General features: G+C 42.0%; 1 protein-coding gene across 17 annotated transcripts in view; it reads left to right on the top strand.

The window, feature by feature from the left end:
* Positions 1-14,049, top strand: part of AAK1 (AP2 associated kinase 1) — a 168,640-nt gene that overhangs the window by 88,835 nt on the left and 65,756 nt on the right. For all 17 annotated transcript variants that reach the window (XR_008426988.1, XR_008426986.1, XR_008426987.1 and 14 more), the window contains exons 4-5: positions 6,108-6,216; positions 7,708-7,850. Coding sequence is in view for 13 of the 17 variants with exons in the window: in XM_053925542.1 (XP_053781517.1) it covers positions 6,108-6,216; positions 7,708-7,850 (252 nt within the window). In the remaining 4 variants the exon portion in view is untranslated. The remainder of the gene's footprint in view (positions 1-6,107; positions 6,217-7,707; positions 7,851-14,049) is intronic.

Genomic DNA, 14,049 nt, shown 5'->3' with positions numbered 1-14,049 from the left:
TTTATCCTTTAGAAGTTTTAGATTTACAGAAAAGTTGATATGATAATACAGAGAGTTCCATATGCCCTATACCCTATTTCCCCTAATAACATCTTATGTTAGTGTGGTACATTCACAATTTAGTGAACCTGTTTGGTTACATTATTATTAACTGATGTCCATAGTTTATTCATATTTTCTTTGTTTTTATCTAAGATTTTTTTTTTTCCAGGATCCCATCCTTGATACCACATTACAGTTAATTTTTGTTTCCTTTGGCTCTTCTTAGTTGGGACAGTTTCTCAGACTTTCATCATTTTTGATAACTGTGAATTTGGGGGTGTACTGCTCAAGAATTTTGTAGGATGCCTTCTATTCGAAGTCATCTGATTTCCTTTCATGATTAGACTGGGGTTATCCTTTTGGAGGAAAACCACAGAGCTAAAGTGCTGTGTTTATCACATCTTATCACAGGCTCATAGCATAATCAGGATTTTCCCTGTTGATGCTGACTTTGACCCCCTGGTTGAGGTAGTGTTTGTCAGGTTCCCCCCTGCAAAATGACTCTCCCCCTCCCTTCTTTTTTAAAGAAAGTCATTATAGGCAGCCCAATTTAAGGAGGAGGGATTTATATTTCCCCTTCTTGAAGGTGGTATTTCTACATAAATCATTTATAACTTACTTGAAATTCTTCTACAAAAGAGATTTCATCTCTTCTCATTTATTTACTTATATCAGTATGGACTCATGAATATTTATTTTGTTCTCTCTTTTTAAAAAAATCTATTTGCATTTTTTGGTTTATATTGGCTAATTCCTATTGTTTTATATTTCAGTTCTCTGACTCTTTCCGCTGACCCTTTCATACTGTTGCTGACCCTCTCTACCATGCTTTTTGCTTTGACTATTGAACTTTTCAGTTCTAAAATTTCCTTTTAGGAAAATTTCCTTTAGGTTCTGTAGGTTTTCAGTATTTTTGATGAAACTTCCTATTTCTTTGCTGAGGCTTTCTATTTGTTTGTTTATATCAAACATGTTTGTAATTGCTGGTTTAAGCATATTTTCCATAACCACTTTAAAAGTTATAGCTTGATAATTCTATCATCTCTGTCATCTCAGTATTGGCATCTATTGATTTTTTCCCCATCTAGTTTGAGATCGTCCTAGTTCTTAGTTTGGTAAACTTCTGTTTTAACTGGTTTCTGCTCTGGTAGGAGATTGCTGGGGTCTAAGGGGTTGTTTCTTGTCTCTACTCAATGGAGATAGCAGTTCGGGTTTCCCAATGGGCCTCTGTTGACACCCAGAGTTGTTCCTCATTGCTGTTATATTGGGGTGGAAGTTCCAGTTCCCCAGGAGGCTTCCACTGATGCTTCCTAGTTGGGAGAGTAGGAAGACCTGGCCTTCACTGACGCCATGAGTGTGGGAGTTGGCCTTGCCAGGGCTCGGCAGTGGTGAAAGCCCTGACTCCACATGGCCTCCTTTGCCACGTCACAGCGTCACTGACCAGGAGCACCCCGGGCCTATCCCGGGGCCGCTGGTTTAGAATCTGTTTTTAGACAGAATCACTACTGATCCCTGTGCATATTAAAGTTAGATTGCACTGCTTAAAATTAGACTCTCAATGACTTTACAGATCTATTCACTAAGTACAGGATTAATTCATGAGTAAGACTTGGGAAAGGGAGAGTACATTTGACTGTAGGCAGGATGATACTGTATATTGCTGTGTATAATGTGCACTTTTTGCCCAAATCTTTCAGGGAAAAATAAGGATGCGCACTATATATGGGTATGATGATTACATAACATGGGCACAATAATCCCGTGTATAATGTGCACCAAAACATGGGTGCGCATTATACATGGCAAAATGTGGTATCTGGTACTTCTTACGTAGCGGAAACCAACAAGGGCCCCAGTCAGATACCTTGGCCTTCAATAGAACTCCAGGACCTGCCCAGATATCAGAGTTTCCTCTTACTACTACACAGACTTGATAGCTTTAGTTTGCCTGTGAATAACTCCTCGAAGAGAGTTATAAAGGAAATTTAGAGTTATAGAGAAAAATGGGGGAAGGAATAGTGAGGCAGAAGACATTTTTACAAAGCAGCTTTGGGAATATGAAACTAATTTCAAGCTTTTGAACTGCTTTCCTTCATCTTTTAAATTAAGACACAGCTGAAATTTGGTTAAAGGGTCTGTATAACCGTGGTGTGATTCTAGAAGTAGGCAGCAATAATGTTGACTCATAAAGTCCGAAAACATTGAATATTTGAATGGAGTGTCAAAGGGGCTTAAGTTCCTCTTTGGAAACTTACTATATGGAAATAATGCGAGCTCAATGAGAATCAGCAATTTGCAGGCATCATGTCGACATTGCAAGGAAGGGTGGCTTGCGCAAATGATATGGAGGGAAATTGTTATATGTGGAACTCACTTTTATTATTTTGAGGTGAATGATATTATTGATATGCAAATTAGAATGTTCTTTGTTTTCTTGAACATAAATATAAAGGTTTTTAGACATGTATTTAGGAATTGAGTCTTCTGTTTTCTATAAGGTCTTAAGATTCCTAAATAGGAATTCTGCGGCAAGAATTTTGAAGCTAGGGATAGAATACTGTTCTGTGCTACAGGTATCATCAGTTAGGATCCCAGATAAACTTGAAATTTGTAATAATCTATAGGATCTGGGTTGAAGGGCTGATTTTCAAATGCTAGGGGTTTTTTTTTTTGTGCTTGTAAAAGAAGTTTTTCAGTGCTTGAAGCGGTTAAACATGGAAGTTAATAAGCTAAACTATAAAGCACTTTAGATATCGATTTAATAAAGTAGGTCTTATAATAACATGTTTATTAGCACTTTATTCATCTTGTTTAATGTTAATTTAAAAATAAAGTTTGAAATGACAACACAGTCTCTTTAGGCTTCCCACTGTTTAAATCATGTAACAGAAACTGATCTGATCTATAGTTGAACTGAACATTCCCCACGCCCCTAAAACTCAGGTTTTGACCTACACTCACCATATAGACTTTTCCCCCAAAACTCCAAATACTAATTGTAGCAAAGGGCATCAAAGCATCTTTCTGACATCCTGCCTTTTCCTGAGTGAACAGGTGGTGACTGAGAGGTGCCCCCCACCGGCCCCTCGTGGGTTCCATCCCTCACCTGTAACATCCAGTCTGTTCTGTAAGCTTGGGCCTGGTCTTTTATCTAAAGCCAGGGAAAGCCGGGACCTTCTCTGACCTGCAGCTGCTGAGAACTGATGCCAGTGTACTGTGAGTGCAAATCAGTCTCGATTTGCAGTAAGGTTTTCTCTTGACTTTTTCTACATTTCACAACCGTTCAGACCAATCTGTCTCCATCATTTATCAACCAGTGATGTTTTACTCTAAAATCTGAGATATTGCTGCATCAAGCCATTAAAAGTTATGGTCTCCCTCCAAAGAGGTAGTCTTTTCTGGTGGATATTTCCCAGGATCTCCGCAGAGACAAAGTGAACAGGAATTTGGGCTTGAACTCATCAGCACATATCTTGGCAAACTGCTCCAGGGTGCCATTTGCAGATGTCACTTATCTAGTTTGGGTCCTCTAATAACGCTTAACTTCCTCTTGGCTCTACCAAATGGCTTTTATTTTCCTTGTGGATTCTTTATTATTCCTCTTGGGGTGATACAAAGTCACAAGCAACATTGCCAATTCTTTTTCAAACAGTTAAGTGCAGGAATATTAGTCTTTCATTCCTCCTTGCGGACATTTGGAGGACATGGTCTTCTGCCCCATTTCAGTTTCCAGAAACTTCTCTCCAGTTCTCCCTGTTTCCAGGACTGTGTAAATGGAAACAAGTTCTGGAAGAGTTGATAATACTGGAAAGCAGATGGAATAACAGTTCTGCAAAACATGAGTCCTAACGTGACTTTCTGTTTGGAGAAACTCAAACCCTAGAGACTGCTTTTCTGCCTCATTATCTCTCTTGTCTGTTATATCCAAAGCAGTTATTCTAAGGCTTTTCTCTCATGAAGCTTCTTTCTCATTCCCTTACACTTGGAGAAGATTTTGCTTTCTACCAAAAACAGAACAGTAGATCTGAACTCACTCATATTCTCTTTTTTCCCAGCCTTAAACCAAAATGCACATCCATTTTTATTTATTCCTGCTTTCCAGGGAAGAAATGTCTTTCTAAAACCAGTCCCTGTAGCAGTGCTCTGAATCCCCACTTCTTCTACCTACGGGACTTGGCTCCATCAATTATTGCAGCCTTAATGCCTTCTTCTCCTGCTCCTGCCACTCTCCATTGCTCAATTCTCTCCCACCATAAAAATTCTTTTCCTCACTACTGCTTCTCTCCTAAGCACAAAATGTTCTGAAAGAGTAATCTGTAGTTACTGACTGTATATTCAATTCCCATTTTGTGCAAGTCCAGTTCCATTCTCACCTCCACTCCATTCTTTCTCTGAAGCTGTTCTTGCATAGGTCGCATTTCCACCTTTGGTCTACCTTCTGAGGCAACAGTCATTCTTAATCTTTTACTCAGAGGAACATTCTAATGAGTTCTAACTTTGATACTCAGGGTTCAATTGTGTTCATTTGATATTATGAGGCTTCATCTTGTTTTGGTATGTGATTTCAGATTGAAAGAGACTTTTTTACTATAAACAGTGAAACCTCTAATTAGTGTGGTCATAGTTACTGTTCTGTGGTCCAAACTACCATATTTATATGATGTGGACTCCGGCCAGTGGGGTCCATGAGTTGTGGCTGCGACAAACAAATTCACATGGACTGCAGAAGTTCTGTGGAGAAAAAGGGACAGCATTGCTTCTGTCTAAATGAGAGAGGGAGGTGACCCCTGCCTGGGCAGGCTTTAATTGCTTTTCTGGGTACATTACATCTGGGATGGTCCTCATTTACTATGCACAGGTTCTCTTTAGGTGATTACCTTTTACAGATAACAAAGGAAAGAATGTTGCTAATTACTTCAAAGAAAAGGATGTTGCAGATGCAAGGGGAAAAAAGTGGTTGAACTGGTTACACTCCATACTTGGGAGGTTTAGCACAGACTTTAGGAAGTTACTTTAAAGATATGCAGTAAACATTTGCTGCCTCAATTCAGGGTCAGGGAGTTTTAGCAAAAAGCAAGCCTCATAGCAGCCTCGGTACGATGCAGGCCTGATTCCCCACAGGAAAACTGATCCCTGGGCCTGGGTCCTGTGTGCTGACTTGCTCCCGCTGGTTTTCCAAATCAGGGGCTGGGCTACATTTGCCATTGCCACATGGATAGGTTCCCTATAGCGATTCTTATAGAACACTATTTTCCATATTTTCCTTCCCCCTTTTTATTAAACCAAAGTAAAATATTAAAACTAGTTAATAATGTACTTGACAAAAATCCTATTACCCAGCTAGCTCACTAATAACTTTGGAGTCTGAACATCATCATTACACAGATTCCCTCTCTGGCAATAACAGTACCAGGGTGAGTGGCCACTTCTAGTGCCTCACGGGGTCCTGACACAAATTAATTCCCCACACAGCCCTGAGAGATCATATATAGTTCCAACCAGAGAGGCTGCAACATGACCATCTTCTTTATATCTCAGCTGGTTGGATTGAATTACAAGCAAAATGCCACTGTAATCCCTTCAAAACTTTGTAAAGAAGTTATTCTTTTCATGCAGTTGCTAAAGGGAGAAAAACAGTATGAACAGTTTAAAAGTAAAGTGGAATTCATGTGTGTCCCTGTAACCAGGAAGAAAACATCACTTGGACTTTCACATGTTTAAATAGTTCACATGTTTAAATAGTTCATACTTTTACTCTCCTCTTAGCCCCTCTGCCATGTTTCTGGAGATGTGAGTCTTTGCTTCTGGTTTTCATGGATTACTAATGCAGTGAGCAGGTAGTCACCCTGTGTCCCTTTGGTTCTAGAATTTAGTTCAGGTGAGTGCTACGGTTTAGCAGGGTTTCAGAATTGCTATTGAAGATCTGGCCATGAATCTTAGAGACCACTGGAAATCTGCTCTTGACCCTGTTCCTTAGTCTCTGTATATTTAAATTTTCTGCACTAACGAAACTGACTGGCTCATTGTGTCTGTGTAACTGACAATATTTCAACTCTTCTTTACAGAGGGACTTGTCGGGACACAAGAACATTGTGGGGTACATTGATTCTAGTATCAACAATGTGAGTAGTGGTGATGTATGGGAAGTGCTCATTCTGATGGACTTCTGTAGGGGTGAGTACATGGACAATACTTTAAGCTCTCATTTCACTAGCACTTTTATTGTCAAAGTCATGGTGGTCGTTTCAGTTATCACACTGTACCCTAATGCATATCGTTCTGGTTTTAAAGACTGGAAAACTAAGAGGCTAAAAGATACAGAGTTTGCTGTCGCTTCTTGGTTATTCCGATAATGGCAAGGATCAGTAGCAAAAGCAGTTCAAAATGGTGCATAATACAAAACTCCATTTTTACTAGGTTTAGGAAGGTTTGGTGCTTGTGTGTGAAAGAGAATGTATCAGAATAAGAATGAATGTGTTGTGATGCTTTAAAACAAATAACGAAGGCTCATAATAAAGACCCAACTCCAGATGAACTAAGAAAACATTTCAGCTTCCCTACTCCCTCACTCATGTGTTCTATTCTGCACCCACACCGCCATCCTCGTAATGGGGTAAAAGAATCCTTTTCATCTAATGGAAGTGACCTTCCTCCCCATGCTCAAGAGCTGTAATTGCCAGTAAGGCTGCATTCAAAACATGCTGCTCTTAACAGTGGAGTTAAGTAGTTGAAAGCCTGGAGTTTCAAGCAATAGTCATCTTGAGAAATCCAGACTATAGCATGAATTTATTCAGAGTTGACTGCATTTCATACAGCCATTGTTTGAAGATTTGACCTTTTTTTGGCCGAAGCAGCTGCCACTTACAAGCTTAGGTCATTGTCTCACTATTTTGTAGTCAACCTACTTCCAGTAACATTTTCCTTGCCTTCAGATACTGTGCATAAACTGAATATGCTGCCAATCCCCAAAATGTTAATGTTAACCAGTAATTCCGGCCTTTACTACAAAACCTGTTACCTGATTTTTAAAATACTGTCAAATTTGAACCTGACAGTTTGTTTCCTTCTGCCCGTTCCTTTTTGGACAGCAAAATGCTTAGAGATGAGGCAGTAGGAGCATCTGGGGATCTGGCTAATTTCGTAAATGCAGCCATTAGTCTTTTGGTCCGGGAGGTTAAGTGTCAGTATTGCATTTCTACAGACCTGGCAGCAAGTGGTGAACCCAGGGAAACCCAGCTACTTCCAGAGGACAGACTAAAGCCGTCTTCTTCCTTCTCCTAAGGTCTATCGTGCAGTTGGATTCTTACTAAAAGATACAGCAAGCTGAACCTGTGGCCTTGTCTCAAACACAGGGGGGACAGTATAACTGGGCAACTAGAGCAGGACCATATCGTCAGTTCTAGTACTAATCTTGAAGACATAATGAGGGCAGCTCTTTGTGTGCTTTATAAAATAAGGAAACTGTTTTTGACGCATTAGAGGAAGCATGGATTGTAAGGGAACAAATCCCAGGGCGAGAATCAAGACAGCTGGATTTTAGTCCTGGCTCAACCAGGACTCTGTTATCTTTGTCCAGACTGCTGCTTTGTGGAGAACCATTCATTCTCTTGGGTAAGAGATGTATCTGAATGATTATAACCTCTCCTTCACTCTGCACCCCTTTAGGGGGCCAGGTGGTCAACCTGATGAACCAGCGCCTGCAAACAGGCTTTACGGAGAATGAAGTGCTCCAGATATTTTGTGACACCTGTGAAGCTGTTGCCCGCCTCCATCAGTGCAAAACTCCTATTATTCACCGTGACCTGAAGGTAACAGACCACACTGTTCCACTGTTTGTTCTTACAGAGTATTTTCTCTCTGCCCCAGGACTGGGGCAGATACTAGGGGGATGTGAGAGAGTTTAAGGCATGGCCCCAAATTCTCAGCTTGCGTTCTGCGTGGGAAGAGAAAGGACAAAGGAAGCAAAGATATAATAGTATAGTACAAGTATCAGTTTTATTACTTAGGTAGTTTTCAGAGATTCTTCCTAATCATCAAATGCCTGAGCACATATTGTGTTTGTTTTTCCTGATAGACTCCCAAATTCACTTTCTCCGGGGTCAGGAAAAGCTTAAATAGTTGATAAACTATAGTCCTTAAAGTCTGTTTCCTATTTTGCAAAATCTGCTAATGGATTACTTTTAATATTTGTCCTACTAATTACCAACCCCTCGCACTGGGCCTTTCATATTGTGGTTGCTTGACAATGTTTGTTGAATGCACTTGGCACCCAGTTAAGATTCATTAGCATTTATGGAGCACCAGCTGTGTGCCATGTACTCTACCAGATACTCTGGGTACACTGTCTCTTTGGAGAGAGGCATTTTTTTGCACTTTATAGTTGAGGAAACTCAGGAGCAGAGAAGTTATGTGACTTGCCTGAGGTCATATAACTGGGAAGGAGCAGTACCGGAATTTGACTCTTGCTCTTCTGACTCTAAACTGTAGTCTGTTTTTATCATACCTGAGTTCTGAGAGATGTGCTTCATGGCTAATAACTTGTGTCGGCATCCCCTGGTGTGCTTGTTAAACGTAGGCTGCTGGGTTCCACACTGAATCTGTTGGGCTGTAATTTTGGTGGTGGTGTCAGGGAGGCTCAGGAGTCATAACTGAATAAGCACCCCAAATAGTCATATATTCTAAAGTTTGAGAATCACAGCAATATACTGGCATTTTTGTTTGGGCTTTTTTAAAAGCCTTTTAAAAAACTGGGACATAATTCACAAACCATAGAATTCACTCTTTTGAAGTGTACAATTTAGTGGCTTTTAGTATTTACATGGCTGTGCAACCATCCCCACTATTTCCTTTCAGAGCATTTCATCACCCCCCAAAGAAATCCTTTATCCATTAGCACTCACTTTTCATTCCCTGGTTCTCTAACCCTGGGCAGCCACTGATCGATTTTCTATTGCTTGTTCTGGACGTTTCATGTAAATGGGCTCATACAGTCTATGACCTCTGTGTCTGATTGCTTTCACCTAGAATAATGTTTTCAAGGTTCATCTGTGTTGTAGCATGTGGCAGTACTTCTGTGCTTTTCATGGCAGACTATTCCATTGTGTGTATATACCACACTTTGCTTTTCCATTCATCAGCTGATGGACAGATGAACTGTTTCTACTTTGGCTATTATGAATAAAGCTACTACAAACAACCACGTCCTAGTTTTCATGTAGGCATATGTTTTTAGTTCTGTTGGGTGTATACCAAGGCATGGATTTGCTGCGTCATGTGGCAACTGTGGTTAACTTTTTGACAAATTGCCAAGCTGTTTTCCAAAGTGGCCGCACCATTTACATCCCATGAACAATATATGAGGGTTCTAATTTCTCCACATCCCCACCAGTGCTTGTTATTGTCCTTTTTAATTCTAGCCATTCATAGTTATGTGTGAAGTGGTACACATATACTGGCTTTTCTGTACTAAAGCAGCAAGGAAGATAGGTATTGATATAACTCCATCAGCCTTAGAAATCCTTCTCCAGTGTCCCTCTGCCCACAGCCAGCCCTTTTGCTGAGTAGAAAAAGGAGAATGCATCTCAGTAAATACTACGAGCCTAGCACAGTATGCGTACATAATTCTGTACAGATAAAATATGGTTCCTACTCTCAAGATGTTTAAAGTATTGGTGAAAGGTTATAAATAAAACATTTAGACCTGAAACAGAAATAGGTGAAATATAAAACTATAGAACAAAGTGATGAATGGAATAAAATCAAGTGGCATAATATATGATCAGATAGTGAGATCAGGGAAATGATGGTTGGAATCTTCTAGAAAAGTGGGATTTCGAAGTACTAGTAGGATGTGGGTGGTCACAGAGAGGCTGAAGGACATTTCAGGCAGAGAGCAGCACCCAAGCGCTGTCTAGAGAAGGGAAGGAACCACAGGGCCTTTGAGCAAGGAGAGGTAGTTAGGGCCCCAGGACATGGCAAGTTGCAGACCAAGCTAGAAGCCACTGCTCTGAGTATGTGTGGACGTTTTATTTAAGTGTTGCCTTTAATGATGAGTGAAATCCTTAGATCTGTTAGCCTATATTCTGAAGTAAGCAGTGGTACCAACATTTTAGGAGCTGACCTCGGTCCCTGCTGCCTGCCTTGGAAAAGAGTTTGGGGGGCGGAAACGTAGGGAAGAAGCATGGCTGGGCTGCACCAGCACTGGTCTGTGAGTGTGGAAACTTTTTCTGTGACCTGTAAGAGCTCCAGCCTCTCTGCAGCCCCATTCTCTCCCCATGTCAGATGGGGATCAATTTCATGTTAGAATTCATTCTGTGGCACTCCCAGCGTGACTTGTACCAACCGAAGTGTGAGTGCCATGAGAGACGGATGTGGTGGCGCCCTTCATATTGCCGGATGCAAAGGACACTTCTCCGTCCCTGTCTTATTCTCCCCCTGTGGCCTTGGACTCCTTTGTGACTGTCTCCCTCCTTGACCTCCATGAGAGTGTGCTCTACCTGTCTCCTCTTCATGCTCCCTGGTTACTCCTCTGAACACAGCTTGTAAGGCTCAGTGTCTCCTCTGTGAAGCGGAGACAACAGTGCCAGCTTTGTTAGGGTTGTGGTAAGGTTAAATGAGAGCGCACATGTCACCATCCAGGCACGGAGGTGGGAGCAAGGGAAGGAGGCAGAGAGGGTCCTTGAGCATCCTTAGAGAGTACTGTTGCCATGTTCTTAAACAAAATCTTCCTTTATCTTAACTTTTTAAACATTTATTGGATTAAATGAGGACAAAATGACCTTTTTATACCCATAAATAATACCTACCCAGTTTACATTCCCAGCATATGAATGCCCTGTGGTGTTCACAGTGCTGGTGTGAGGTGATAGCTAAGTGTCACCCAGCTGTGGGAACCTAAGGTACAGAGCCATTGTCTTACCTGGGGTCATGGAGTAGGTCAGGGCTTGGGCTCAGGCAGCAGGAGCCCCGGACTCTTCCTTCATGGCACTGAAGAGCCCCTGAGATGTCTCAGCAGAGGAACGCGGAGCCAACTGGAATCAGAGGGTGAGGCTCCGGTGTGAGCGAGAGGCTGCCACACTTGGTTCCCAGCCAGCCCTCAGCCCTGCCCCCTCCTTGGTGTTCCTAAGAGGCAGCGTAGCACCGGGAGCTCAGCGTTGGGCTCTGTAGTTGTGTTTTAATCGATATTGAAGACCAGTGGGCATGCTGCCAGATGGCCAGCAGTGGTTCAGGGGGGCTTTGTTTCCCTTTCTTTCCTACCCTGGAAATAGGGAGTGTAGATAAGGGCCCTGGGAGGAGGTCTCAATTGTGATTGTCCTAGAGGAGTCCTGTTGCTGTTGTTTTAGTCACTGACTGCTGGTTGTTTTGATTGAAGCTTTCCATAGCTCCCCAGATCTTATGCTTGGTGCCACCTGAATGCTTTCACTAGCATGTTAGATTGTGTTGATTCCTACTAGTATGTGCATGGTGGGCAGTCACATTTGCCTGCCACGCCACCAGCTTTCTAAGGCACGAGTCCCCATATACCTCTTGTTTGCCTTGGCTGTGTCTTGTTTGTCCTGGCTCTGTCATTGTATCACATAGCCTAAGCCACTCTCAGTTCTTTGTCACTGCTGGAACCAGCCACCTCAGTCCTAGTGACTGCCAGAGCCAAGAAGTTCTTTATTCTCCTGTTACCCAGAGAAAGTGCTGGTTGCTGGTCGTCTGGTTGCTTCTCTGGGTGAGGAGACACCATTATGAATAAAAGTCAGTGGGACACGGGAAAGAGCACAGGCCAGGCCAGCTATGGGCCCCCGTGTTGACTCAATGCTGCCCCATGTGGGGGTCTGCTGTTCACATGCAGGACTGAGAAAAATTCCTCTTGTTCTGCCTGGTCATGCTTTCAAATTACATATAGGAAATACGCTGACATCAATCCTGACATCGTATATTCTAAAAATAACCACAGCAGAAGTTCTGTTCCTTATTGAAGAGCCCTCCTCAAATATATTAACATTTTATTTCCCCCATTTAAAAAATTCTATTTCTCTGAGGAATGGCGGAGATTATTATTACAGATCATGGGGTCACAGACCCGGAAGCTCGCCTAAGCCAGCCCTCTCCTTTGAACAATCAGGTGACCTCTGTCCAGAAAGGCTGTGACCTGCACAGCTAATCCAGTGATCGAACCAGAGAACAAAGGCTGAGGTTTTTCACTCCCATTTTGGCTTTTGTTTGGTTGGTTTTGCTGTATTGTACCACATTGTCTTTCCCAGCACTTAAGAAAGGGGGAAAAGGGTTAAGACTTAAGTGCATTCAGATTGAAAAAGTCATGAATGTCTTCTCTTTTGTCAGAAAAGAGATTTGGATCTCATGAAGTACAATAAGCTGAAGATTCTTGTCCTATTTTTAGAATCACAGATTTGAAAACCTATATTCATGTAATCCTCCAGAATTTCCAGTGGTAATAAATTCTGATTGAAATGCCTGAATGCCTTTATCTGTTTGAAATAATGTCAGGATGTAGAGGTCAGTAGGAGGTGGCTTTCCAGACCTTTTAGCTAAGCAGAGTTTGGGTGTGACAACTTTAATACCACTCTTAAGCCAAGGGGTTGGGAAGTAGTCAGCAGTATTAAACTCTCAGAGAGCCAAGTGACTTGAGGATTATAAGCAATGGAAACCAATGTTAGGCTTACATCCTAAAAGGGGCATTGCCAAAAACAAAGTCACTACGCAAATTCTCTGAAGCTTTCAGAAGGTGGTGTCAATATTCCGCTGGTTCTCTTCCTTCCTAATCTCATTTAATCTCCCTTGGCCCTAGTCTAGACCTGGCTCTCTTCACCTCACACCTGGATGATTGCACCTGCCCTCATGTCTCCTTTCTTTTTCTCCCTCCTCTGTCACCACGCTAACCTTCCTAAAACACTTCTTTTCACCTGCTGCTGACTGTTAAAAATGCTGAGTGGCTCCCTAGTGGCCTTATTCAGGTTGCCCTCTGTCTGCTTCTCTGGTCTCCTCTCCTTCTGCTCGCATCTCTTTCTCCATTCTGAACTGCTCGTGTTCCTTAACTGCGTAATGCACATCAGTGCAGTGGGTGATGCAGCCTGAACCCAAATCCTGCTCTTCCAGGCTTGTGACTTCACATATGTTAGGTAAATTGACTCTGTTTTCTCATCTGTTAAGTGGGGACAAAAAAGCTTTTTAAGGATTTCATGAAATACTACAGGTAGAAGTGCGTGGGGCAGCATCTAGCATGTAGTAAGTGCTATTAGTTGCTGTTACCATTGTTGTTATCACTCCTGCCTCTGCGCCTTTGTTCCTGTTACTACTTTCACTTATCTAAGGCCTTCACTCCTCCGAGGCCCAGGCTTTTCATCTCCCCATTTATAAGAGCGCTAGCCCATAGTATGTCCAGGCCCAAGTTTCCAGTTTTCTTTGCAGTACCAGTGACCAGCACAGTGCTGTTCCCGCCACAGTGGTCTCTCTCTCTGCCTTGGACACCTCAGCATGCTCCCATCTCGGCATCTCCGTGTTGGCTACTCTGTGCTTGGAATGCGCTTCCCTCAGGTGGTCCATGGCTGCCCTCTCCTGCATTTTGGTCTCTGCTCCTCACCTGACTGACTGTGCTAGTTACAGTAGCATCCCTCTTCACCTTAAATATATTTAACCTGCTGGGGGGGTCGGGTTAATAACATTTACCATCACTGTGCAATTATTCTCTTATTACCCTTAACTGGATACTAAGCTCCATGAGAGGATAAACTTTGATTTGTTCATAGTCTTATCCCCAAAACCTAGAAAGGTACTTGACATATAATATGAGTTCAAATGTGTTTCTTTAATAAATGAATGGTAGTAACAAGTTATGTTCATGTAGGGAGATGGACAGTTTGCGTCCATGTACATACTCTTACTTGCTTTATAACAACAGTGATAGAAATATTATCAACTTTAGTTTGCAAATGAGAAATGAGCTCAAAGAGCTTTAAAGACACGTCCAATGTCAAGCATCTATAATAAACCCTGAGGTCC

This window comes from Desmodus rotundus, chromosome 5 (genome assembly GCF_022682495.2).
Source record: "Desmodus rotundus isolate HL8 chromosome 5, HLdesRot8A.1, whole genome shotgun sequence".
NCBI lineage: Eukaryota > Metazoa > Chordata > Mammalia > Chiroptera > Phyllostomidae > Desmodus > Desmodus rotundus.
Note: the sequence above shows the minus strand (reverse complement) of the source record. Positions and strands in the feature narration are given on the sequence as shown.